This window comes from Mesocricetus auratus, unplaced genomic scaffold (genome assembly GCF_017639785.1).
Source record: "Mesocricetus auratus isolate SY011 unplaced genomic scaffold, BCM_Maur_2.0 Super-Scaffold_100007, whole genome shotgun sequence".
In the NCBI taxonomy this organism is placed as follows: domain Eukaryota; kingdom Metazoa; phylum Chordata; class Mammalia; order Rodentia; family Cricetidae; genus Mesocricetus; species Mesocricetus auratus.
This window is the reverse complement of record NW_024429191.1, coordinates 97,693,128-97,717,178: the sequence shown is the minus strand read 5'-3', so window position 1 is coordinate 97,717,178 and position 24,051 is coordinate 97,693,128. Positions and strand designations below refer to the sequence as shown.

The 24,051-nt window shown below is 47.4% G+C and overlaps 1 protein-coding gene across 3 annotated transcripts in view; it reads left to right on the top strand.

The window, feature by feature from the left end:
- The window catches only part of Ccdc57 (coiled-coil domain containing 57), a 99,928-nt gene that overhangs the window by 31,764 nt on the left and 44,113 nt on the right, over window positions 1–24,051 (top strand). For all 3 annotated transcript variants that reach the window (XM_040750210.1, XM_040750213.1, XM_040750212.1), the window contains 5 exons: window positions 9,432–9,645; window positions 10,258–10,410; window positions 12,960–13,060; window positions 14,696–14,869; window positions 18,349–18,562. In XM_040750210.1, coding sequence (XP_040606144.1) covers window positions 9,432–9,645; window positions 10,258–10,410; window positions 12,960–13,060; window positions 14,696–14,869; window positions 18,349–18,562 — 856 coding nt within the window. The remainder of the gene's footprint in view (window positions 1–9,431; window positions 9,646–10,257; window positions 10,411–12,959; window positions 13,061–14,695; window positions 14,870–18,348; window positions 18,563–24,051) is intronic.

Below are 24,051 nucleotides of genomic sequence, written 5' to 3'. Positions count from 1 at the left end.
AGCATTTCTTCACCCCATAAAGATCCATACACCCTTCCCTCGATCAATCCTACCTCCCTACCCAAGGCAGCTATATTCTGATTTCTCCCCTCACTGATTTATTTCTCTGCCTACGACTTCTGTTACTTTGCCATGGAGGACCAGGTGGGCAGGATTCCCTCTATTGAATGCCATTGTTAAGAATATTTCAAGGACCAGGCATAGTGGTGCCTCTCTTTAATCCAAGCAGAACTCTGTGATTTTGGGACCAGCCTGGTCTACATAGAGAGTTCCAGGCCCTCCTGAGTTACATATTGAGACTCTGTCTCAAACCTCTCCCACCACCAAAATAAGAATAGTTGAAGCAATGGGGATATCGTTCAGTAGGTAAAGTGCTTGCTGTACCAGCATAAGGACCTAGGTTATACAGAGTCATCCAGTGTTGCTCCTTTGACTCCACATGATGACACATCTGTACACACCTGGGCTCACTGGCATGTAACACACACACACAACATACATGTAAGATTTAGGCAGGTGTGGTGGCACATGCCGTGATTTCAGCACTCAAGCAACTGAGGGAAGAAAATTGTGAGTTCAAAGCCAGCACGAACTAAATAAGGCTATCAAAAACAAATAGAAAAAAATTAAGTAGGTAAGGATATAGAGACAGCACCTTCCTTGCGTGATCAAGGCCCTGGATTTGATCCCCAACACCAACAATAAAAGTAATTCGTCACTGCACACACTCGTCCTCACTGTCCTTCAGTGGAATAAACAGAGCCTGGGAACAGTTTCTTCCCTGTGTTGAATGTGAGCACATGACGTCAGGGTGCATCCATGAGTGTCTCACCTCTGCTCCGTGGGAATTGTCCAGCCACAGGAGACTGGCTGGCTGTTTGTACTCTTGGCTGTGAGCCACAGCTTCATGAAGGACAAGCACGTGAGCAGTGGCAGCTCCTCAGGTCACTGGAACACAAAGGAGCAGGAAGGCTTGAGAGGAGAGAGTTGACACAAGGTTCTAGGGTGAAGCTGGAATGCCTACCACCACATCTTCGCTAGCAAGGAACTCAAATGCCTTTTTTTTTCTTTTGGGTTATTTTTGGGTTTTTTGAGACAGGGACTCACTATGTAGCTCTGACTGTCTCTCAACTCACAACATAGAGTGTTGAATTCTTTTTTTTTTTAAAGATTTATGCATTTACTATGCATACAGTGTTCTGCCTGCACATACATTATAGATGGTGTGAGCCACCATGAGGTGGTGGCATTGAACGCAGGACCTATGAAAGAGCAGTCAGTGCTCTTAACCCCGAGTCATCTCTACAGCCCCAAGTGTTGAACTCTTGAGGCCTTGAACTCACAAAGATCCTCTGGCCTCTGCCTCCTAAGTGCTGGGATTAATGGCATATAGCACCACACCTGTCTTGCCTTCTTTTTTAAAATGCAAAATAGTGTTTCCTATTTTATTGACCTCATCAGTTTGTGGTGCCACTTTTGAACAATTGAATGTGTTGTTAAATGTCCTGAGTAACATTCCAGGGTATAGTCATAGGTGTAGCACAAATAATAAAAACTGCCGGGCGGTGGTGGCGCACACCTTTAATCCCAGCACTCGGGAGGCAGAGGCAGGCGGATCTCTGTGAGTTCGAGGCCGGGCTGGACCGATAACCTCCAAAACAATACAGAGAAACCCTGTCTCATAAAATAAAATAAAATAAAATAAATAAATAAAAACTCAGAGACAGATACTGGGATTCAAGTTCAAGATCAGAAAAGCAAAGCAGCCAAACCACTAGAAGAGTTCTCACCTCTACCAAGGCTCAGACCGAAGGGGGATGGGGGCGATCCTGTCCTCAGCGTGACTGCAGACTGCACTGTGCTCCTGCCTTATATTCTCTCAAGTGCTGGGATTAAAGGCGTGAGCTCTGTTTCTCTTTTAGACTGATTCATTCTCATGTCACCCAGGGTGGCCATGAACTCACAGAGATCCATCTGCCTCTATCTCCCAGGTGCTGAAATTAAAGGTGTGGCCACCACTGCCTGCCCTCTATGACTAACTAGTGACTTGGATCTTAACTAGGTGTGTGGCTAACCAGTGGCTTAGATCTTAACTAGGTGTGTGAATAACTAGTGACTTAACTCTGCACTCTTATCTTCAGGCAAGTTTTTTTTTTATCATAAACAAAATATAACCACACATGGGGCCTTTTCTTTTTTTTTGTTTTTCAATATTTATTTATTTAGGGTTTTTTTGTAACAGGGTTTCTCTTTGTAGCTTTGGAGCCTGTCCTGGAACTCATTCTATAGACCAGCCTCTGTCTCCTGAGTGTTGGGATAAAAGGCATGAGACACCACAGCCCGGCAGTATTTCAATTTGTATTACATTTGTGTGTGTGTGTGTGTGTGTGTGTGTGTGTGTGTGTGTGTGTGTGTGTGTGTGTGTGTGTGTGTGTGTACATGGGGAGAGTGAGAGGTCGGCTTTCAGGAATCGGTTCTCTCCTTCCATTATGCATGTTCCAGGCTTTCAAGTCAAGTGGTCTGTTGTGTTGTTTTTTTTCTCTTATACTCTTTTTGGCTCTTTGGAGGCCCGCCTGCTACCTAGCTCCCAAATAAATACATGGAGGCTTTTTCTTTGTTATGAATGCCTGGCCTTAACTTGGCTTGTTTCTTGGCAACTTTACTTAAGTTTTCCCAACTACGCTTTCCTTCTGGGCTTTTATCTTTCTTATTTCTGTATATCTTACTTTCTTCCTTACTCCGTGACTGCCTGGGTGGCTGGGTGACTGACCCCTGACATCCTTCTCTCCTTATTCTCTCATTGCTCTCCTCGTTTCTCCTTCTGTTTATTCTCTCTGCCTGCCAGATCCACCTGTTGTTACTCCGGCCTCACTATTGGCCATTCAGCTCTTTATTAGGACCACCAGGTGTATTAGACAGGCAAGGAATCCCAGCTTCACAGAGTTAAACAAATGCAGCATAAACAAAAATCACACACCTTAAAATAATATTTTGTCACAGTGGCCTTACCCACTGAACCATGTCACTGGCCTAGAAGCCGTTTTTATCACCAAATCCTGAGTAAGAGGTTAGAATTCTGTCCAAAAACACATGACTTCATACATGGTGTCTGCGTAACTTAAGATGCAGAAGATGACAGTTTTCCCTCCAAAAAGTCTTGGCCTAGCAACTCAGTGGTGACTCCAGCCAGACACTGGTCATGGAATTCCTGTGGATTGAGTTGCATTCCTCACAGGACTCGGGTTCAAGTCCTGACCCCAAAGCTTCAGACTGTGACTCACTAGAGATCGCACCTCTGAGAGTGTAGTGAACTAAGATAAGGCCATGCTGAAGAGGGTGGCCCTGCCCCCTGCCCCAGCTCCTGCTGTCCTTAAAGGAAAGGACTCAAAGATGCACAGGATGGCCTGTGACAGCAGAGATTAGAGTGACACATGTATAAGCCCAGGAACATCAGGGATTACTAACAAACACCAGAGGCTGATAAGGTCTGCAGCAGGCCCTCTGCAAGCGTCTAGGTGAAGCACAGCTTTCCTGACAGCACAGTGTCTCCTCTGCATAACAGGAGAGAATACATTTGTTTGAGCCCGGTTTATAGACATATGTTCCTGAAGCTTCAGGAAACTCCTACAGGCCCGGTAAAGCCACGCCTGGGCTAGTTCTCTGAAGGGTCTTATTTGACTCTCCTAATCATGCCCATTTGAAGATAAGGCTTCACTTAGGGCGATCCTTTTCCAGGACTTTTTTGGTGTTTGTTTGTTAGATTTATTTATTTATAATGTATACAATTGCTGGCCAGAAGAGGGCATCAGATCTCACCACGGATGGTTGTGAGCCACCATGTGGTTGCTGGGAATTGAACTCAGGACCTCTGGAAGAGCAGCCAATGTTCTTAACCTCTGAGCCACCTCTCCAGCCCCTGTTTGTTTTTTGAGACAGGGTTTCTCTGTGTAGTCCTGACTGTCCTGGAATTCATTCTATAAACCAGGCTGACTTTGAACTAAGAGATCCATTTATCTCCTAAATTCTGAGATTAAAGGCATGTGCCACCACCAAAGTTAGGACAGGAACTCAAACAGGCTAAGAAACCAGAGGTAGGAGCTGATGCAGAGGCCATGGAGGAATGCTGCTTACTGGCTTGCTTCCCATGGCTTGCTCAGCCAGCTTTTTTATATAACCCAGGACCACCAGCCCAGGGGTCTCCCCATCCCATGAATCACTAATTAAGAAAATGACATACAGATTTGTCTACAGCCTCATCTTGTGAAGGCATTTTCTCAGTTGGGGCTCCCTCCTCTCTGATGATGCTAGTTTGTGTTAAGTTGAAAAAAAACTTGCCAGCACAACTAACCTTTGTCAGTGTGATACACAAACACATCACTGTTAAGCTATAAACCCAACCTTTCCTTGTTCATCATCAAGATCAAACATTAATATAAACATCACAATATAAAACATTTGACAAACTTAAAAAGTCCCCAAGTCAGCCAGGTGGTGGTGGCACATGCCTTTAATCCCAGGACTCGGGAGGCAGAGGCAGGCGGATCTCTGAGTTCAAGACCAGCCTGGTCTATTGAGTGAGTTCCAGGACAGGCTCCAAAGCCACAGAGAAACCCTGTCTTGAAAAAACAAAAAGCAAAAACAAAAGAAAACAAAAAAGTATCCAACTCTTACAAATACAAACACTTTAGAAGTTCAGCTTGGTGCTGGAGAGATGACTCAGTGGTTAAGAGCGCATACTGCTGTTACAGAGGACCCAGGTTCAATTCTCAACACCCACATTGGGCAGCTTACAACTTCCCGTAACTCCAGCTCCCCGGGATCTGATTTGATACCTCTGGCCCCAGAGGGGACTAGCACTAGCATACATGTACAGATGTATTCACAAACACACACATAATTAAAATAAATCTTAAAAAGAGAGTTCAGCCATTTTAAAATCCAAAGCCTCTTTTAAAATCCTGTAACCATGTCTGTGCTTCCTGCGGCATACAGGATCTGAGCAGCAGATTGCCAAGAAAACACATTTCTCCTCTTCAGTACACTCTGCAGTTCCCAAACTTGCCCCATGTCAGGAAAGTTGGTTGTATATACTAATAGGTTTTCTGTCCCCAGAGAATAAATTTATCTGCTGATGCAGTAAGCCAGACCAAGCCCAACTGAAAATTATAACAGGTTTTTTGAGCAGAACAACTCCCAGGTGAGTTCTCCAGTCCCAGAGACTGAGGCTAGAGAAACTGCACCCCGAAATGTTGTAGGCAAGCAGTGATGACGCATTCACCACAAGCTGATTTTGTTCCCAAGTATTGTCAAAGCTGACCACTTAAGCGGGAGTTTAGGCTGCTGGCAGCCAAAGGGGGAGGAAGTTGCAATAGTCGCCAAGAATTCAGAACTAGGGGGCTGGAGAGAGGGCTCAATGCTTAAGAACACTGGCTATCCTCCCAGAGGATCACTGTTCAATTCCCAGAGCCCACATGGCAGGTCACAGCTGTCTGTAACTCTAATTCCAAAAGATCTGACACCCTCATACAGACATACATGCAGACAAAACACCAACCAATTCTCATAAAAAAGAATGCAGAACTGGGCTTTTGGCACCTTTTCATTATTTAGAGATTCTCTGCGTGGGCAGGGTTTGAGGAGGGGGAGGAGGGAGGAAGGAAAGAAGGAAGGAAGGAAGGAAGGAAGGAAGGAAGGAAGGAAGGAAGGCAGGCAGGCAGGGAGGGAGGGAGGGAGGGAGGAAGGAAGGAAGGCAGGCAGGGAGGGAGGGAGGGAGGAAGGAAGGAAGGAAGGAAGGGAAGAAGGGAGGAAGGGAGGAAGGGAGGAAGCGAGGGGAGTTCCCGGATCATGCCGGGTGAGCTGGAGGTTCCAACAGAACAGATACTTCTAACCCCTCCTAGGGCCTATGAGGCAAGCTGCCCTATGAGCTGGTTGAACACTGAGGACAACCAGGCAGTTGTTCTCCTGCCACAAGTAAGGAAATTTCAAGAAGCAGAAGAGGATGAGGGGTGCATATACTTGGGTGCCCATGACCTCTCACCTCACAGGCTTTCATGAAATCATATATGAAGTACTCCCCAATCTGAACACAGGAAGAACTGTGGACAGATGACAGAAGGAAAGTGCTTTTGTTCATCAATGGTCCCTTACTGGAAGCTTTCTTGTACTTTTCCCCTAAGCTGGCAATCAAAAAAAGACATTTGTCTCCAAGTACCAGCTAAGCAGGTCAGCAAGGGCTATCAGTTGGCTGGTTTCTTTGTTAAGTAAACAATAAACTTTAGAAGTACGTTCTGTAGTCAGGAACAATCCACACCCACCCACCCCCTTAAGTGCACCCTTGATCTTGGACAAAGTATCTGGCTGAGACCCAATAACCAAAGTGACCACTGCAGTCTTCCAGAATCTGTCTGCATGCACAAACCTAGGTACAGCTTTGGAGTAGAGTGATGGACCAGAACTCACCGGGAAAAACCCTCACCTAGCCATCTGCGTTGCCTAAAAGTTTGAACTGAATGATAGGGCTTTCCAGCCTGCCCTAATTGGTGAGCCCCAGCAGTCAGCATAGGAGAGGCCTCCTGAGTGTTATGGAGTAGGATCCTCAGCAGGCCCCACTAGGAGCACTTGGGGGCTACCTCTGGATGGGCCAGTAGCCCATGCTGTGCAAGAGGCTGGCACCAAACTTGCCACAGGCTTCTTCAGCTGACTGAGCTTGGCTGTATGTGACATGTCCATCTCACAGGCTCCTGTCTGTCACCTGTGATGTGGGAACTTTACTCATAGTCTAGGGCAGATCAGAAGGGTGGCCCTTGCGCTCCAGAGTTGTCACCATGGGGACCCCAAGAGGGAGAAGATGCAGCCAGCACGAAACCAGAAAAGGCTCCTAGAGACTCTTGGTGTCACAGATGTGAGGTAGCGTAGGGGTGACCAGGCTCCCCTGGAGTTTCACTGTTGCCTTTGCTTCTCAAGGGTTCTCCCCAGGTTTCCTGACCTAATAGGACGTTTGCTCAGTTATGTTCATAGCAACATCGGAAACAGCCTAGATGCCCCTCAGTTAAGGAATGGATAAAGAAAATGTGGTATATTTACACAATGGAGTACACACTCAGCAGTAAGAAACAATGACATTCTAAAATTTGCAGGCAAATGAACAGAACTAGAAAAACCATCCTAAGTGAGGTAACCAAAACCAGAAAGACAAATATAGTATGTACTCACTCATAAGTGGATACCAGACATAAAGCAAAAGATACGCAGCCTACAATCCATAACCCCAATGTGTGAATGTGCCTCCTTTAGGTATATGCCCAACAGTGGTGTTGCAGGGTCTTGAGGTAGGTTGATCTCTAATTTTCTGAGAAATTGCCATATGGTTTCCACAGTGACTGTACAAGTTTGCACTCCCACCAGCAAAGGAGGAGTGTTCCCCCATTCTCCACATCCTCTCCAGCATAAGCTGTCATTGTTGTTTTTTGATTTTAGCCATTCTGATCGGTGTAAGATAGAATGAGAGTGGTTTTGATTTGCATTTCCCTGATGGCTAAGGATGTTAAACATTTCCTTAAGTGTCTTTCTGCCATTTGAGATTGTTCTGTTAGAATTCTCTATTTAGATCTGTACCCCATTTTTTGGTGGATTATTTGGTAGTTTGATTTCTAGTTTCTTAAGTTCTTTGTATATTTTGGAGGTCAGCCCTCTGTCAGATGTGGGGTTGGTGAATCCTCCTCCTACTCTTATTGCAACTTGATATGCCATGGCTAGCTGGTAAACATGGGAGACCTGCCCTTTTCTGAACCATTTTCTTACCAAGTTGTTAGATTTTCCACAAGCATAGTTAAACTATTGTGATTGGGTGGGGGTGAGGGAGGCTGGAAAAATGGCCCAGTAGTTAAACATCACCTGTTGCTGCTCTTGCAGAGGACCTGGGTGCAGTTCCCAGCACCACATGGCCATTCACAACCACCTGTAACTCTAATTCCTGGTCTTAACACAGAAGTAGTGCATATATGTAGTGTATATGCATACTTGCAATCAAAACAGTCATGCACATAATATAAAAATAAATGTTTTTGCTGGGCGTTGGTGGCGCACGCCTTTAATCCCAGCACTCGGGAGACAGAGGCAGGCGGATCTCTGTGAGTTCGAGGCCAGCCTGGTCTACAGAGCGAGTTCCAGAACAGCCTCCAAAACATTACAGAGAAACCCTGTCTCGAAAAAAAAGTTTTTGAAAATGTGGTATTGAACACATTTATGTCTCTTCCTCAGAAGATCAGCTAGGACCTCTTTGCTGGGTCTTGCTTGGCTTATGATCAGAGAAGCTGCTAACAGGGCTGATGGGGCACTTTGACATACCTCTGGCCATATTGTTTTGGTATTTTTTTTCTTTCCCTTCTTGTTCTGAGTGTTGATTTGGCTGCACCTCATGTTGTCCCCCGGCCTCAGGAGTGCTACTGTCTAATCTGTTTGGATGCTTTCTGTTGCAACTATAATTCCTTCTCTCTGCTTTAAGTTGTACTCTACTCGGTGAACTGTCTGACTGACTAAAACTGCATAAAATCCACAAAGCCTTTGGTGAACTAAATGCAGGCATGTGACTGGACCACCAACCACCTCCAGAGTTTCCTCACCATCCTTCCTCCTTCCTAGCCCCTGTGACCCTTGTCTGTTTTGGTCAGTTCAACTACTGAAAAACCCTATCATGGAAAAAAAAGAAAAATAAAAAAATAATAATAAATTAAAAATAATTTTAAAAAAAGTATAAAAATACCCTACCATGGAGTACCCCACAAATCTATATGCCTCTCAAGGCATATAATTTTTTTAGGGAGACATAACCAAGCATCTAGCACCCCCATATATTGCCTGATGACAAATCAGAGTACAATTCTACCAAAACCCACCTTGGAGAACCAAAGAGTTCATTGGGCTTACTTACAGATCATGGATGAGTGGCTACTTACATGAGCATAGGGAACTCCGTAGCTATCTGTCATAGTACCAGTTTGCCACAGTGTGGATAGTGACTTCCCATAGCTATATAGATAGACCCCCTGCCTTCAGTTAACCTTCCACAATCAGCGTATACTCTGTCACATCTCTAGACCATGAGGCCACATGCAGTTAGTGCAAGATTGCATCCTGGCGAGTGGGAGATGCAGGGGTGGGGCAGAATGTCAGCTGAGCCCAATGACCCTTCCGTCCTCACCTTTGGGGGTGTCAGCAGTCAACAAGCCTGGTCTTGGGGGATTGCTTGAAAATAATAACAGCTTTTCTGGTAAAGATGGTGGCTGTCACACTCGGAGGATAGTGTCTTACAACACATTGCAGTTCTGAAGGACAGGCGTGGAGTAGCAGGGCACGGCTCCAAGTTGGGTTGAAGCAGAGAACCTCCTCTTTTGTGTCCATAATTATTTTCCTTTGGTGCCTGTGGTTGGTAGGCACCTCCACAGCAGCATGAAGGAGAAGCGAGGGAAGATTTCCCATCCAGCGAGATCCAGCGGCTCCAGGAACAGAACGCAGGTCTGCGGAACGCTGTTGCGCAGATGAGGAGAGAGATGGAGATGCTGAGTGGCCATCTCCCTTCTGCTCACCCAGAAGAGTGCCCAGATGCAAACCCTGGCGCCAAGGCTGGAGGAGGCTCAGCGGCCCAAGGTGAGCAGGTAGAGATGGAGGGGAAGAGTAAGGAGGGATGGGTGGTGGAGAGTGGGAGCAGGACAGGACAGGACAGGACAGGAACAGGACAGGACAGGGAGAGGACCCCAGACAGACCTCTCCTTACAGTCTCACTCTCACACACCCTCTAGTAGACCTCTGCAAAGCAGGACAGTTGCTTGTCCTCCAAGAGAGAAACTTAAGTTTCGTACTGAAGAATGTTTCTCTGGTGACATAGAGGAGAAAGTGCAGGACACATACTTGACAAACCTGGTAAGCCATAAGACTGGGCAGGCCAGGCGTCAAGAGGAGCACCCTGCCTATGCCTTGTGCTTAGCAGGCACCATGGCTGCTTCTAAGGGCCTAATCCCTGATGTGGGAGTGGTGTCATCCAAGCACAAAGCCTGTGGGAGGCAGACAAGTTCTCACTCCAGGTCCCAGAACCTTCCGGGAAGATATGGAAGCTGGGCTGAGAAGTGAAGGTAGATCCCAGAGTTGAGGAGAGAGATGGGGGCACAGGGGAGCCTTTGAGCCCTGAAGCCATGCATGGCAGCTGGAAAGTTGTGTAAGTGTGCCAGTGATTGTATGTTGTGTTCCCTGGTGGTTTGGCAGATCATTTTCTGGCTCTCGAAGCAGAAATTCAAAACCTAAAGCGTAAACTTAAAGCACTGGAAGACCAGAGACAAAGTGTCGAAGAGCCGGTGAAGACACCCTTGCCCCCTGATGATCCACATCCCGGTGCCTGCAACTCTGCAAAAGCAGCTGGTGAGAAACCCTGACTCCCTGGACCTTGTACCCTGTCCCAGTAACACTGACTATGAGAAAATTAAGACGTGATCCCTGAGGCAAGTCTTCCAAATGCATGCATAACCTCACAGTGTCCATCTCCATCAGACACTCTGTCTGCAGAACCAGGAGTCCCCTGGACGCCCCCAGTGTTAGGTGGGAGTCCTTTTTTCTCATGCAAGTGGAGTCACGTGATACATGTGCGTTGTCTGTTGTCTTTTGGCCTAAATTGTGTCTTAGTGGACAATGCCAGACTTCACAGTGCTTATGCCATTCACCTGACATTAGCAGTTTGCAGGAAAAGCCCCTCAATGTACATAATCTTCCTTCCTGGTTAGCCATCCTAGAGGCTGTGTGGCACATCCTGTTACAATGTGAATTTGCAGTCTCCCATGCATTGGTGAGCATGAACATCTTTCCTGGGCTTCTGGAATCCTCATCTCCCCTGGCTGTTGCAGTGAATGTATTAGTTACTTTTCTGTTGCTGTGACAAACACATCATGAATTAAGCAACTTACAGAAGGAAACATTTATTTTGACTTGCAGTTACAGAGGGTTATAAAGACAACAGACAGGCATGGCAACTGGAACACGGTACTGAGAACTCACGTCTCAACCCCCAGCACAAAGCAGATAGAGGGTGAACTGAAAAGGGTGTGGTGTCTTTAGCCTCCAGCGACACGCCTCCTCCAACAAGGCCGTATCTCCTAAACCTCCCTAAACAGTGCCACCGACTGGGGACCAGGTGTTCAAGCATCTGAGCCTATGAGGGGTTTTATCATTCAAACCTGTACAGAGAAATACTCCAGACCAGCCTTAAATAAATGGCGGTGGTCACCTGTGGCCTCTGAGAGATCCTGGAGTTTTCTGAGCAGCACTCAACTGTCAAGTCCCAGACTTTTGTCCCTGGGCCCCTCAGGGTTTTCCACAGATTTCTATCCACAGGCCCTGCCCAGGAGTGTTCTGTCCTTGCTGCAGAGCTACTGTAGGGACTGGGGCAGGAGCACCCTTCCTGGAACAGGCTTGCCTTGGGCCCTCTTTCCATTCTTCAGTGGGAAGGAGTGTATGTGTGGTGCAGTGTGCACTCCCCTAGGATGGGAGCCCATGCAGGTCATCCCAGGGCCCCCGTCCCTCGCCAAAGTCTTCCGTGTGCCAGGTTGTGATGAGTGAGGAAAACAGGGTGGGATGCACTCTCTGTTCTGCCCCACACTCCTTTCCTGGGAAGGAACCCAGAAACTGGTGCAGCTTCCTGATGGCCGCTACACCTGGCTTGCCAGTGTTTCATGGGGGACTGCCAGATTTGTGGTCAGAAGTAGGACAGGCTTGTCATTTCATTTCCTTTTTTGTAATGATCAGGTCATAGTTTGGATCGAGGGTTACTCTGGCCTTAGAGATATGGGTGATCAGACAATTAAACAATTTGTAAATTTCTCTGAAATCCCCAAGGCCCAGAGTCTTTCTTGTGGGAAAATTTAAAGTTTAATTTATTTATTTGTTGTTAAGAGGCTGTTCATATATATTAGGTTTCTTTTGTTTTGTTTTGTTTTTTGTTTTTGAGACAGGGTCTCTCTGTGTAGCCCTGGCTAACCTGAAACTCACCCTGTAGACCAGGCTGCCTCTGCCTCCTGAGAGCTGGGATTAAAGGCGTGCACCATCACCACATGGCCATATTTTCTTTTCATGTATACTTGTTACATTATACTAGGAAATTATCCATTTCCTCAAGTTTTCAAACCTCTGGGATGAAGTTTCTGATCCTATCAGTTTTGCTCATTTGCTTCTTTGAGATGGTGATCCTCCTGCCTCAACTTCCTGAATAGCTGAGGCTGCAGCTCTATTGCTGCACTGTCCATCCTGAATCTTAAACGTCCGAAACACATCTCCCCATGCATCGCATCAGACATTTGTTTCTGTTCTCGTTTATTCTTTTTTTTTTCCCATGGTTTCTCTGTGTAACAGCTTTGGCTGTCCTGGAATTTGATTTGTAGACCAGGCTGGCCTTGAATTCAGAAATCTGCCTACCTCTGCCTCCTCAGTGCTGGGATTAAAGGCATGTGCCACCATGCTTGTCATCCTTTATTCTTTCTTGATGTCAGACTATAGAGTGTATAGTTATTTATTTCTTCACTTATTACCTTTACAAAAGCCAATCATTGATTTTGTTCATTAGTTTCTAGTTCCTCAGTATTTAATGTTAATTTTATTCTGTCCTTCCTTCTAGATTCACACATTGATCTTGATCTTTTCTTTTCTTTTCTTTTTTTTTGGTTTTTTGAGACAGGGTTTCTCTGTATTGTTTTGGAGGCTGTTCTGGAACTCGCTCTGTAGACCAGGCTGGCCTCGAACTCACAGAGATCCGCCTGCCTCTGTCTCCCGAGTGCTGGGATTAAAGGCATGCGCTACCACATATTTACCTGGAGGTCAGTTAGAAGCTTCGGTAGACTCCTGTGGGGAAGAAGGCTCAACTCTCTGGGGAGACTGTTTTTGTTTCTGAGGTCTGAGCTGACAGCAACTGTTCTTATCTGCAGGAGCAGCTTTGACAGATCAGGCATCCGTTGCATTAGCGCTCAGAAAACTCGGAGACAGAGTGCATCTCTTGAACTTGCTGGTGACACAGCTCAAAAAGAAGGTGAGACTGGCCCTTAACACTTAAGGTTGTGCAAGCATTCCTACTGAAGAACCAGTCCAGATTTGGACACAGGTGCAGGCCCTGAGAGCTGCCAGGTGTGACCTCATTGACCTTGGGTGTTTTGGGTGTCTTCCCAAGTTCTCTTTTCTTCAGAACAAAGGACTGTGCTGTGCAGTAGCTGGTTTATCTCATGTGTGGCTATGAATTATTCACAAGGAAGCCTGATACGGTGGTAGGTGTCTGTAGTCTCAGCACTCAGGAGGTAGAGTCAGGAGGATCAAGAATCCCAGGTCATCCATGGCTACAGAGGGAGAGTTGGAGGCCAGCCTGGGATCCATGAGACCCTAACTCAAAACAGCAGCAGCAACAACAAACACACACGCACAAACACACCTACTCACACATGCACACACACATTTCAATGCTGTAGACAAGAAATGAGAATTTAACTTCAAGCATTTTAATTTTGCTTTGATAACTAGAGACAGTTGGAATAAACTGGGTAAAATACTTACCTCCAGTCAGGTGTGATGGTGCATACCTTTAATCCCAGCAGTTGGGAGGTAGTGACAGGCAGATCTCTGTGAGTTTGAGGCCAGCCTGGTCTACAGAGTGAGTTCCACACCAGTCAGGGCTACATAGTGAGATGCTGTCTAAATAAAAACAGGTTTACCTTCAAGTGTTTTTTATTTAGCAGTGTCTGATTACCTAATGGCCCCATCTTCTGTGTATACAAGATAGTCACAAAAGTCAACTGTAGGCATCCCTGGAGTAGAAGCATTCTTTTAATGCCCATCACCTAGCCTGGGAAGCCAGGGAAGTATGTTTCCCATCTGCCTGGTTCTCCTCCTACCTGGATCTATAACCTGTAGCTTCTCTTTCTGAGTCTCATTTCTACCACAGCTGCTTCTCCCATGCCCTTTATCTTTTTTTACAGCATAGGTTCTCTTGTAGCCCAAACTGGCCTCTTACTTGCTGAGAATGACCTTGAATTTCTGATCTTTCTGCCTTTTTTTCCCCATGTACCACTATACCCTGTTTATGTGATGTTGGCAACTGAGCCCAGGCAAGCATCCTATCCAACTGAAGTACACTCCGCCCATCACTGCCTTTTGTTGCTTCCCCCTCAAGTTCAATTCCCTCTTATCTCCTTCTGCAAACACCGCCCCCCCCACTTTTTTTTTTGGTCTTTTGAGATGGTCTCACTACAGAACCCTGGCTGTCCTGGAACTTGCTCTGTAGACCAGGCTGGCCTTGAACTCTCAGGAATCCTCCCGCCTTTACGTCCCAAGTGCTGGGATCCACCTCGGGTCCAGCCTGTCATCCATCCTTTTGATAGAAAGGACTTCCTAGTCACCAGCAGTGTTCTAGAGGCAGTTGTGTCTTCCTGGGGACTAGGGCTCAGGATAGGATTGTAACCTACTTTCATTCACAGATTCTCCCCAGTGAGACTTCGTGTCTAGCATGGACTGCACAGAAGTGAAACACACAGGACAAGTTTGCAGATCACCGTGTACACAGCCAGAGAAGGAACTAGCCATTGGCCTTGCTCCACCCCTGCACCTCATACTCCTGTCCTTCCTAGGACGGTCCCCCCACCTCTTCCTAACATTGCCTTCTGAACTAATTGCCTAGCTGTGTCAGAAACCCCCGGAGCCGGTCGCTGTCCAGCATGAGCTCCCCGGTGAAATGGACCAGGTGCACCTGGAGGTTTTGGAGCTGCAGAAGCAGGTGGCTGAGCTAAGGAAGCATCTCAGGGTGGCCCAGCCCCAAGGAGAGCCTTCATACAGGGGACAGCAGCAGAGAGAGGTGGGTGCTGGACATGCATGAATGCCACCCTTTTCTTTCTCTCACCCTAGCCTGTCACATGCTTGCTGGCACGAGTCCGGGTTCCTGATCTGTGAGGTGCTGGGGTCCAGAGGTGACACCCCAGACAACTCCTCTTTTTATCCATTGTTTTTCTCTGTGAGCTTGCTCACACTTCTAGTTCTTTCTTTAGCCGGATGTACCATTGCTGGAATGGGCCCTGCCCTCTTTGACTGAAAAGTCTTCCTTAGGAAACACACTGCCGAGAATGCACATCTATCTCTCCATGGACAGGCCTGGGCTGACAGCTAAGAAGGCTCTAAGCACAGACCTGACCTGCCTGTGAGAGGAGGGGCCACAAAGCACTCAACATCGGGTCAACACTGTGCCCAGGACTGAGACATGGCCAGCTGAATGTCCATCAAATCCTGCGACAGAATCCTTGCTTCCCACTTAAGGCCCAAGTGGAACCATGGATAGGAAGGGTGACAGCCCTGTTTCCCCTGCTGTGTCCCTGAGGCTCTGTCAGTCCTGCAGGAACCTGGGGTGATGTGTGCTGACTTATGATGACCTTCTGCCCCTGCACTGACCTGCTGTGATCTACAGTGAGTGACCTGTGATACGACTCCCAGCCAATTGACTTGCAGGGAGAATAGTGACTTGTGGTCACCTTTGGCTATCTGTTCTGACCTATAATGGCTCATGGCCACCTGTAGTTGCCAATGGTGACTTGTTAATCACCAGAGGTCATAGGTACTCAGCAGAGAAGTTGGAGGCAGTATGTACCCTTATGGCACCATATTACAAGTACAGGAGCATAGCCGATGGCCTCTGGCATGGGCTATGTCTAGGAACAAGCAGAAAAAGAAACAGGGCAGGGCTGGGTGCTGAGGGAGCCTGAGGTTCCAGCAAGAAACTGAACTGGCCATGGCTGACACACGCGTGCCCGTTCCCCACTTCCTCAGTGCTGTGTAGAGAATAGTTGAGACACGCGTGTGCCTGTTCCCACTGTCCTGGCCTTGCAGCCCCCAGCACCCATGTCCAAGGTTGCCCCAGAATATCTTGCTCTGTTCTCAGGGTCAGGGCTCCTTGAACAACGCCAGTTCCAAATGGATGTGTTAGGAGGGCACAGATGCCAGCTGTGAGGGGCTCCAACTGACCATCGCAGCCAGGAGAGACTGCAGTCCACCAGGTTCATAGGAAACGCTAAAGTGATCTGGGCCAAGTGAACAGACACATGAAGAAATGGAGGCCAGAAAGATACTTGCCAATCCTGAGGACCCAAGTTCAATCTCTGGGACCTACATGGTAAAAGGAGAGAACCAACTTCTACAGGTTGTCCTCCACAATGTATACACCATGACATGCACAGCAGCCCAGACACACAGACAGACAGACATAACAAAAACAATTTAAAACAAGAAAATGTGAAATGACTCCCCATCAGAACATTAGTGAGTAGACATGACAGACAAGGCCATTGAATGTAGGCATGGAACTCAAGGCAGATGCTTGCTGAGAACCAAGGTACCCTACTGAGGACACCAGCTCGACTAACTTCAGCACCAGGACACTAGCATCGGTGTCTAAGTGGAACATACCCAAGACTCACTTTTAGGGTTCCACTAAAGCACAAAACCTGAACCTAAGGAAGAGGTGTCCTCAGACAGAACCAGTGGAAAGACATCTACAGATTAGCCCCTCTGGACACCTCAGATGTCAGTGTCATAAAATACAAGTGAAGCCTGGGGAACCTTCCAACTATAGGCAAGGACATCAGCACATTCATACTCTGGGGGTCCTGGACCCTGGAAAGGGATCCAGCTTGGAGGGACTTGCTTGGGAGGCCAGGTGAGGTCACCAGGATCAGCAGTGTGCCACAGTCCCTATGGGATGAGCAGGACTGCAGTGTCTAGGCAGGAAAGCACACTGTCTCCCACCCACTCTCCAGTGCTTAAGGAAGAGGCATATGTGCAGAAAGGTGGGTGGTGAGCAGGGCAGTGCATTTCCCAAGGCAGAAGTCTGAGACAACCCCTCCAACTCCAACTCTCAGCTTCTGTCAAAGGCTAGTCTTCAGCCGACAGTGGTGGCACACACCTTTAACTCCAGCACTCTGGAGGCAGAGGCAGGTGGATCTCTGAGAGTTTGAGGCCAGCCTGGTCTACAGAGAGAGTTCCAGGACAGCCTTTGAAGTGATAGGAATCTCCTACTAGGCTAAGGTAGAGCCTCCCTCCAGGTCAGCCCACCTGTCCTAAGACCTGAGTTCCTTTGTATTCTAAGACCACTTGAGTTGTGGGGTGTTTGGGCCTGTAGTGCTGTAAGGCCAGCACTCTCTGGGAGTATTGTGTACTTGCCTGTCTTGGTCCTGTAGGTCCATAGGACCTTCTCTGACCCAGAGTTTCTGCCTCTGCTGTGTCTTTCTTTGAGCCCTTCAATCCCTTGTGGTCTGCAGCATATGCCAGGAGCACTTGGATGCAGTCACCTACAGGTGCAATCACCCACATACTCCAGGCTACCTGGGGAACAGTAGCACCCAGAGGGCACAAGCACATGCCAGCCCTGGCAAGGACCAGGAAGCCAGAGCAGGGCAGGCAGGATGTTCCAGGGCATGGAGCTCTAGAACCCAGAATAATAGCAGCTGTCATGATTCTCATAACTGTCAAGAGGTGGGCCATGCCAGAACCTGGGCTCTCCCGTGCCCCTATTCTCATCGCAGACATCCGCTTACATTGTGACTGTACTTCTGCAGTGTGTCCAGGCTGGGCTGAGTGAGGGGCACATGGTGCTTCCAAGGGGTTCATATCTGTTTGACTCTGGCACAGTGCACCTCCTCCCAGCAGCCTTTGCTTTCTCCTGTACTTTCTCAGGGAGGGGAGACCTCAGCTGACCCACCCACAGGGTGGTAAGAGGACTCTAACAGGCAGGTGGTGAAGGGGTGAGCCAGAGGGGAGGTGGAAGAAGGGGAGAAGGAGGGGCATGCCAGCCCTTGAGTGGGGCCCATAGCAGTAAGAAGTGGCTTGGCCACAGGGCCTTAGGCTTCCCAGGCCTAGGGTACTGCTAGAGGCTGATAGGAGGCCTTTCTTTCTTCCAGAGCAAAGCCAAACACTAGTTGAGTGTAAATTCTCATTGTCTCCACTTGAAAGACATAAAGCTCAGCAGGGACTCCTGGGGAAAAGGAAAGCTCTGGGCTTACAGGGAGTAGGAGTAGGGAGGGTGAGAACTATGCAGCCCTCCCCCATTCCTAGGAGAGAAGTAGCTCACTGAAGCCTGAGTGCTGTCCCCAGCCCCCAATTCAGCTAAAACATGAGGAATAGTCACTCTTTCTTTTAAAAGGATGTCACCAGTGAGCCACCTAGTCGTGGTGATTCTGAGAGGGCAGGTGAGCAGCTTGGGCTTAACCCACCTACTCCTGGCTGCATGATTTCCAGCTGGCTCTCTGGAGCATCCCTCAGGGCTGTCTCTTGGACGGGTTTTGTGTACAGGGCCTGACTGACTGGAGACCCATGGTCACAACGGACCAGATGGAGTTCACTAGTCTCCTCCAGGAAGGGGCACAGCCTCCACAGACCCTATCTGTGCCACATCTGCAAAAGAAACTAAAGGACGCGGCTAGGAGAATACGCAGCCTCAGCCTGGAGAGGGAGCAGCTCCTGGAGATGGGGAATAGACTCCGAGCAGAGCTGGGCCACCGTAAAGGTGAGTACCTGGGAAAGGTGGTGGGCCAGGCCACAGTTGGGGTCATGCCAATGGGGAGGGAAGGTGATGCCATGGTTCTGCCTGCCACAGGAGACCAAAAGAAAGGAGTTTCCTGGCTAGTCCGCCACAAGCCTGGGGCCAGAAGGAGAGCTGCAGGCTGGCTTCACAGAGGCCACTGGTGGTGGAATGGAGCCAACCACGCGCCTTAGACACAGAGCAGGGCTTCATCTCAGCACTGGGTGTCCCTTGACCCAATGCTCTGGCCACATCTGGAAGAATCAGACGTGGAGCAGCTGAGATCCTGTGAGGCAAGCAACAGGGCAGTTCCAGGCCAGCCCTCTGTGGGTGTCCCCAGATAGTGCAGCATTGTCTACACTCGGGCAAGTCACACTTGAGTCCCAGGACTTCTGTCTGTCTGTTTTAAATGTAAAACAGCTGTGTATAGTGGCTTGAGGCTGAGACAGAAGGGTCACAAACTGGGCCAGCCTGGGCTGTGGTATAAGACCTTATCTTAAAAACAAATTAGGGCTAGAGAGGTGGCTAGGAGATCTCAGTGCCCACTGCCAAGAGTGAGGCCAAGACCAGCCAAGAGGCATAGCCCTGGGAATATAAATATATAAATATAGGGATCCTCGAATAGACCCTGTCACTATGGGCCGGGCACAGCAGATGTCCATTTGGACCATTTTTCCTTCTTACACTTTCCCCTGTCTAATGCTGTCTCTCCCCCAAATCAGAGGCCAGCAATAGTCCCTGCCTTTTAAAACGCTGCCTCTTACCTTCTGTAACATCTACCTTTGTTTGTTTGTAGATTTATTTTTTTATGTGCATTAGTGTTTTACCTACATGTATGTCTGTGTGAGGGTGCTAAGTCCCCTAGAACTGGAGTTACAGACAGTTGTGAGCTGCCATGTGGGTACTGGGAATTGAACTCAGGACCTCTGGAAGATGAGCCAGTGCTCTTAACCCCTGAGCCATCTCTCCAGCCCCTTGATTTTTTTTTTTTGAGACAAGGTCTCATGTAGCTCAGGTTGGCCTCAAAAGAGCTCTCTGTGTCATCAAGAACTACTTGAGCTTCTGAGCCTGTGTCTCCCAGGGATTGACGGGTTACCAGTTTGAACTAACACACTCAATTTTTTATTGGCTAAGGATCAAACCCAGGGCTTCATACATGCTAGGCAAGCACTGCACTAACTAAGATACATCCCTAGACCTGGTACCTAATGTTTTAATCCAGCACAAGGCAGACTAATGTAGGAACATTGTGAATTCAAGACTAGACTGTGCTACAGAGTGAGACCCTTATAAAAAAAAAAACCTAAATCAAGGGATTGGAGCTATGGCTCAACATTTAAGAGCACTTGTTGCTCTTGCAGAGAACCTGAGTTTGGTTCTAGGCCCTCTCGGTAACTCACAACTATCTATAACTTCAGTTCTAACACCATGCATGCATGTGCTCACGTGCAGGCAAACCACTCATACACATAAAAATAAAATAAACAAATAAAATCTAAGTTTTAAAAAAACCCACAAAATAAGATTTACAAGAAAACAAAAATGAGCCAGGCGGTGGTGGCGCACGCCTTTAATCCCAGCACTCGGGAGGCAGAGGCAGGTGGATCTCTGTGAGTTCGAGGCCAGCCTGGTCTACAAGAGTGAGTTCCAGGACAGCCTCCAAAACAATACAGAGAAACCCTGTCTCGAAAAAAACAGAAAAAACAAAAACGAGTAACTGGGGCTAATCCACGTTTTGGTGAAGATGCCAGCACCTCTGTTTGTTGACGTATGTGTTCACTCTTTCTAGTCCGTGTGCACGCCATGTTCATTTGCGCTCCACTCACACGCTCATGTGTAGACTTAGAGGTACACTGTGTGCACATAGCCTGCTTTCCCTCCCATCAGAGCATGCTGTGCCTTCAGAGTCATTAGCAAGCTGATTCCTAGAAGAGACGGAACACTGGCATCATTGATTTCTTCCTTCTTCCGGTGGCCTATTGGTGGCGTCTGCCAGCAGCTTAGTGTCTGTCTCCCACAGACTGCTCTCTGTCTTCCTCCATGAAGCCATGAAGTGCTGCAAGAGACGCACACAGCTGAGAATTAGAGTCCCCCTTTGACCACAGCCTCCCAAAAAGTAAATATTCACCAGAAAATCATGATAGGTAAAACATCTCATTGTTTCACTATGTATATCTTTAATTTTTGTGGGGTTTTCCCTGCTTATATTTTATTATATTATTATACTTCTGGTTTATATGCCAGGTGTCAAACCCAGGGCCTTGTGCATGCCAGTCAAGCTATAGCCCCAGCCTTGCTGATGAAAATTTGATTCATTGTAAATGATGTGGGGAAAACCTACTTTGCTGGTGGCCTATGGAGTCCAATGATACCTGCCTATGATCCCAGCTCAGAAGGCCCAGGTAGGAAGATCATGAGTTCAAGACCAGCCACAATCAAAAGTAAAAGAGAAGGTGACTGGGGCCCCAGTTAGCCTCCCCTGTCGTTATGGTTGCTGTGGTCTGCTCTCCAGAGCTCGTGTGCACAAGCTGTCAGGTCTACGTGCTTAGGAATTATGGTGGCACATGCATCCAGTGGCCTACTGCAAAAATGCATTAATTGTGAAGAAATAGCTTTAGCACGAAGTTTACCTCATGAGCGATTGTATGAACTGTTATAAATCTGTGTCCTGCTGCTGTGCGTCTTCCGGGGCCCTGGCAGCAGTCTTCTTCACTTGGCTTCCTCAGACCCCACCTCCTTTGGAGGAAACCTGAATTGCATTTCACCCTCTGAGGCTTTTCTTTTAGCTGTTCCTTCAGCAAAAACTTGTGGGCAGAGCCTTCATCAGATCTCCACGTCTGAAAGGTACCCTGGCTTGGCAGCTGCCTAGAACCATGACTAAGCTGGAGCTAGAACTCTCAGTGTTTGCTTTTGTTTTTGAGACAGGGTCTCACTGTGTAGCCCAGGCTGGCCTAAATTTAAACTCCTTCTGCCTCAGCCCCGCCCCCTCCTGGTTTTTGCAGTCTTTTTTATTTTTTTTATTTATTTTCATCATTTTATGTGCATCAGTGTTTTGCCTGCATGAGGGTGTCAGATCTTGAAGTTATAGACAGCTGTGAGCTGCCATGTGGGTGCTGGGATTTGAACTGGTGTTCTCTGGAAGAGCAGTCACTGCTCTTAAACCACTGAGCCATCTCTCCAGCCCCCCTGCAGTCTTTTTTTTTTTTAGAGAAGTTTCTCACATCTCCTAAACATATAGTCATTTACCAGTCTGGTCTTGGCTCCTTGGTTCTACAGGATACGTTGTTTTGTTTTGATCTTCATATTCTTGGAAACTTAGTCAGAGGGACTAGGAAAATGCTTCAGTGGCTATATACTTGATGAGTAAGCATGAGGACTAGAACTTGAATCCCCAAATTCTAGTGGATGTGGTACCAAGAGACAAGGGATCCCCAGAACAAGCTAGCTAGGGAGGTTAGCTACATCAGTGAGCTCTGGGTTTGGTTGAGAGATGCTGCTTCAGGGAATAAAGTCAAGGAGACATCAAGAATAATTTCTGACATTAACATTGGGCCTCAGAGTCCACATGCACACAGATGCATGCATTTCTGCACACATGTATAACTTTTAAACACACGAAATAAAACCATACACACATGAAAAATGAAAAACACAAAATCCAGCCCTTGTTCCTTTAAATACTGCTTCCAATTTCTTTCTCATCCTTGTGTACCTCACCATGGTAGTGTGTGTGTGTGTGTCTGTCTGTCTGTCTGTCTGTCTGTCCCTCTTTCACTTTCTAGGGGCTTCTAAAGTGGCTCTTGAAAGCCACTGGATTAGTTCCTAGGGGGCTGTCAGTTACCACCTCATCTTTATTCCACTTTTGTTTTGTCTTTTCTTCTTTATCTTTTGTTGTTGTTCAAGACAGGATTTCACTGTGTAGCCCTGGCTGTTCTGGAGCTCACTCTGTAGATCAGGCTGGGTTTTAACTCACTGAGATCCACCTGCCTCTGCTTCATTCTTTTACTGAGTTAATGTGATTGTTCTTTTCCTGGTTTCTTGGTTGAATGTCTAGTGTTTGTCTTGATTCTTTCATGTTTAGCCACTGCTAGTTTATTGTTGTTGTTTTGTGTTTTTGAGACTGAGTTTCTCTGTGTAGTCCTGACTGTCCTAGAATCACTACGTAGACTAGGCTGGCCTCAAACTCAGGGATCAGACTGTCTGTGCCTCCCAAGTGCTGGGATTGCATGCACCACCACACCTGGCTCTTTTTTTAATCTAATATGTTGGATTCTGTTTTTTATTTTCTGCTATTGAACAACTGTATAAAATACACTTGTGTTCCTTCTGAACTTGTCTCTGCTCTTTGATTTGCCTGCTGTGGTATGTTAGAACCTTCTCCACTCCTGCCTCTTGCCTGCTTCTCCTGTCCCTTGGCATTTTGTCCTGGTGCTGGGTGTTGACCAGGGGTGTTGATTTTACAATTCACCACATCTCCTGTGGGATCCTTTCTGATGACTTGAAAATATCCATGGCTAGGAGATCATTTCAGGAAGAAAGCATGGTTCTCACACAGTGGGCATGAGGCTGTGTTTAGGATTTTGCTCTTCCTTGAACAGTGAGGAGTAAGACAGATGCTGTGACCCACTGGGCACTTCAGGAAGGCTGCCATCCCCATCGCAGTCCATTCAGACCATCATAATGAATTTCTGTCCCACTCCATTTTATTTCTTGACTATAACTGGGAACACCGATTTCACATGCGTTAGCCTCTTAAAGGACTTCACCTAGTGTGCTAAGCCAGCGTTGCCACCCAGTCCTGACTTAAGAGGAAGCTCTGGCTGACTGGCCCCCAAACTTACAGTGAAAGCAAGGGTCCTGTCCCTAGTGAAGAGAGCATGTGACTGCAGAGCAGGGGAAGCAAGGCCCCAGGCTACTCAGGCCTTGTCCTTACATGGCAGCCTCTTAGCAAAGGCTGTGAATGCTGCAGCTATAAACATAAGTGATCCTGCTGGTTAATCCCAGCTCTTAGAGGCAGAGGCAGGTGGATCTCTGTGAGTTCAAGGCCAGCCTGGTCTGCACAGAGAAAGCACCAGGCAGCCAGGGCTGCATAGTGAGGCCTAGTCTCGTGTTCATCATCGTCATCGTCATGTCAGACTGGGTGTGGGAGACTAAGACGGGAGACGATAACTCTGGGCCACCCTGGCCCACAGAGCAAGACCTGTTTCAAACCAACAAAACAAAACAAAAAAGCTCCAAGATGTTTAGGTTAACTTAAAAAAAAAGTCAAATTAAATGAATAAATCATATTATTCATCTGATTTCAAGATCATTCCTCAGTGAGAGAGCACAGAATCATTTATTACAGCTATAACTTTTAAGCTTAAGCACATACATTTCCCTCTTTTTTTAAGGTTTTTTATTTTATGTGTATGAGTGTTAAAGTTGCATGTATATCTGTGTACCATATTCATGCCTGGTGCCTGAGGAGGCCA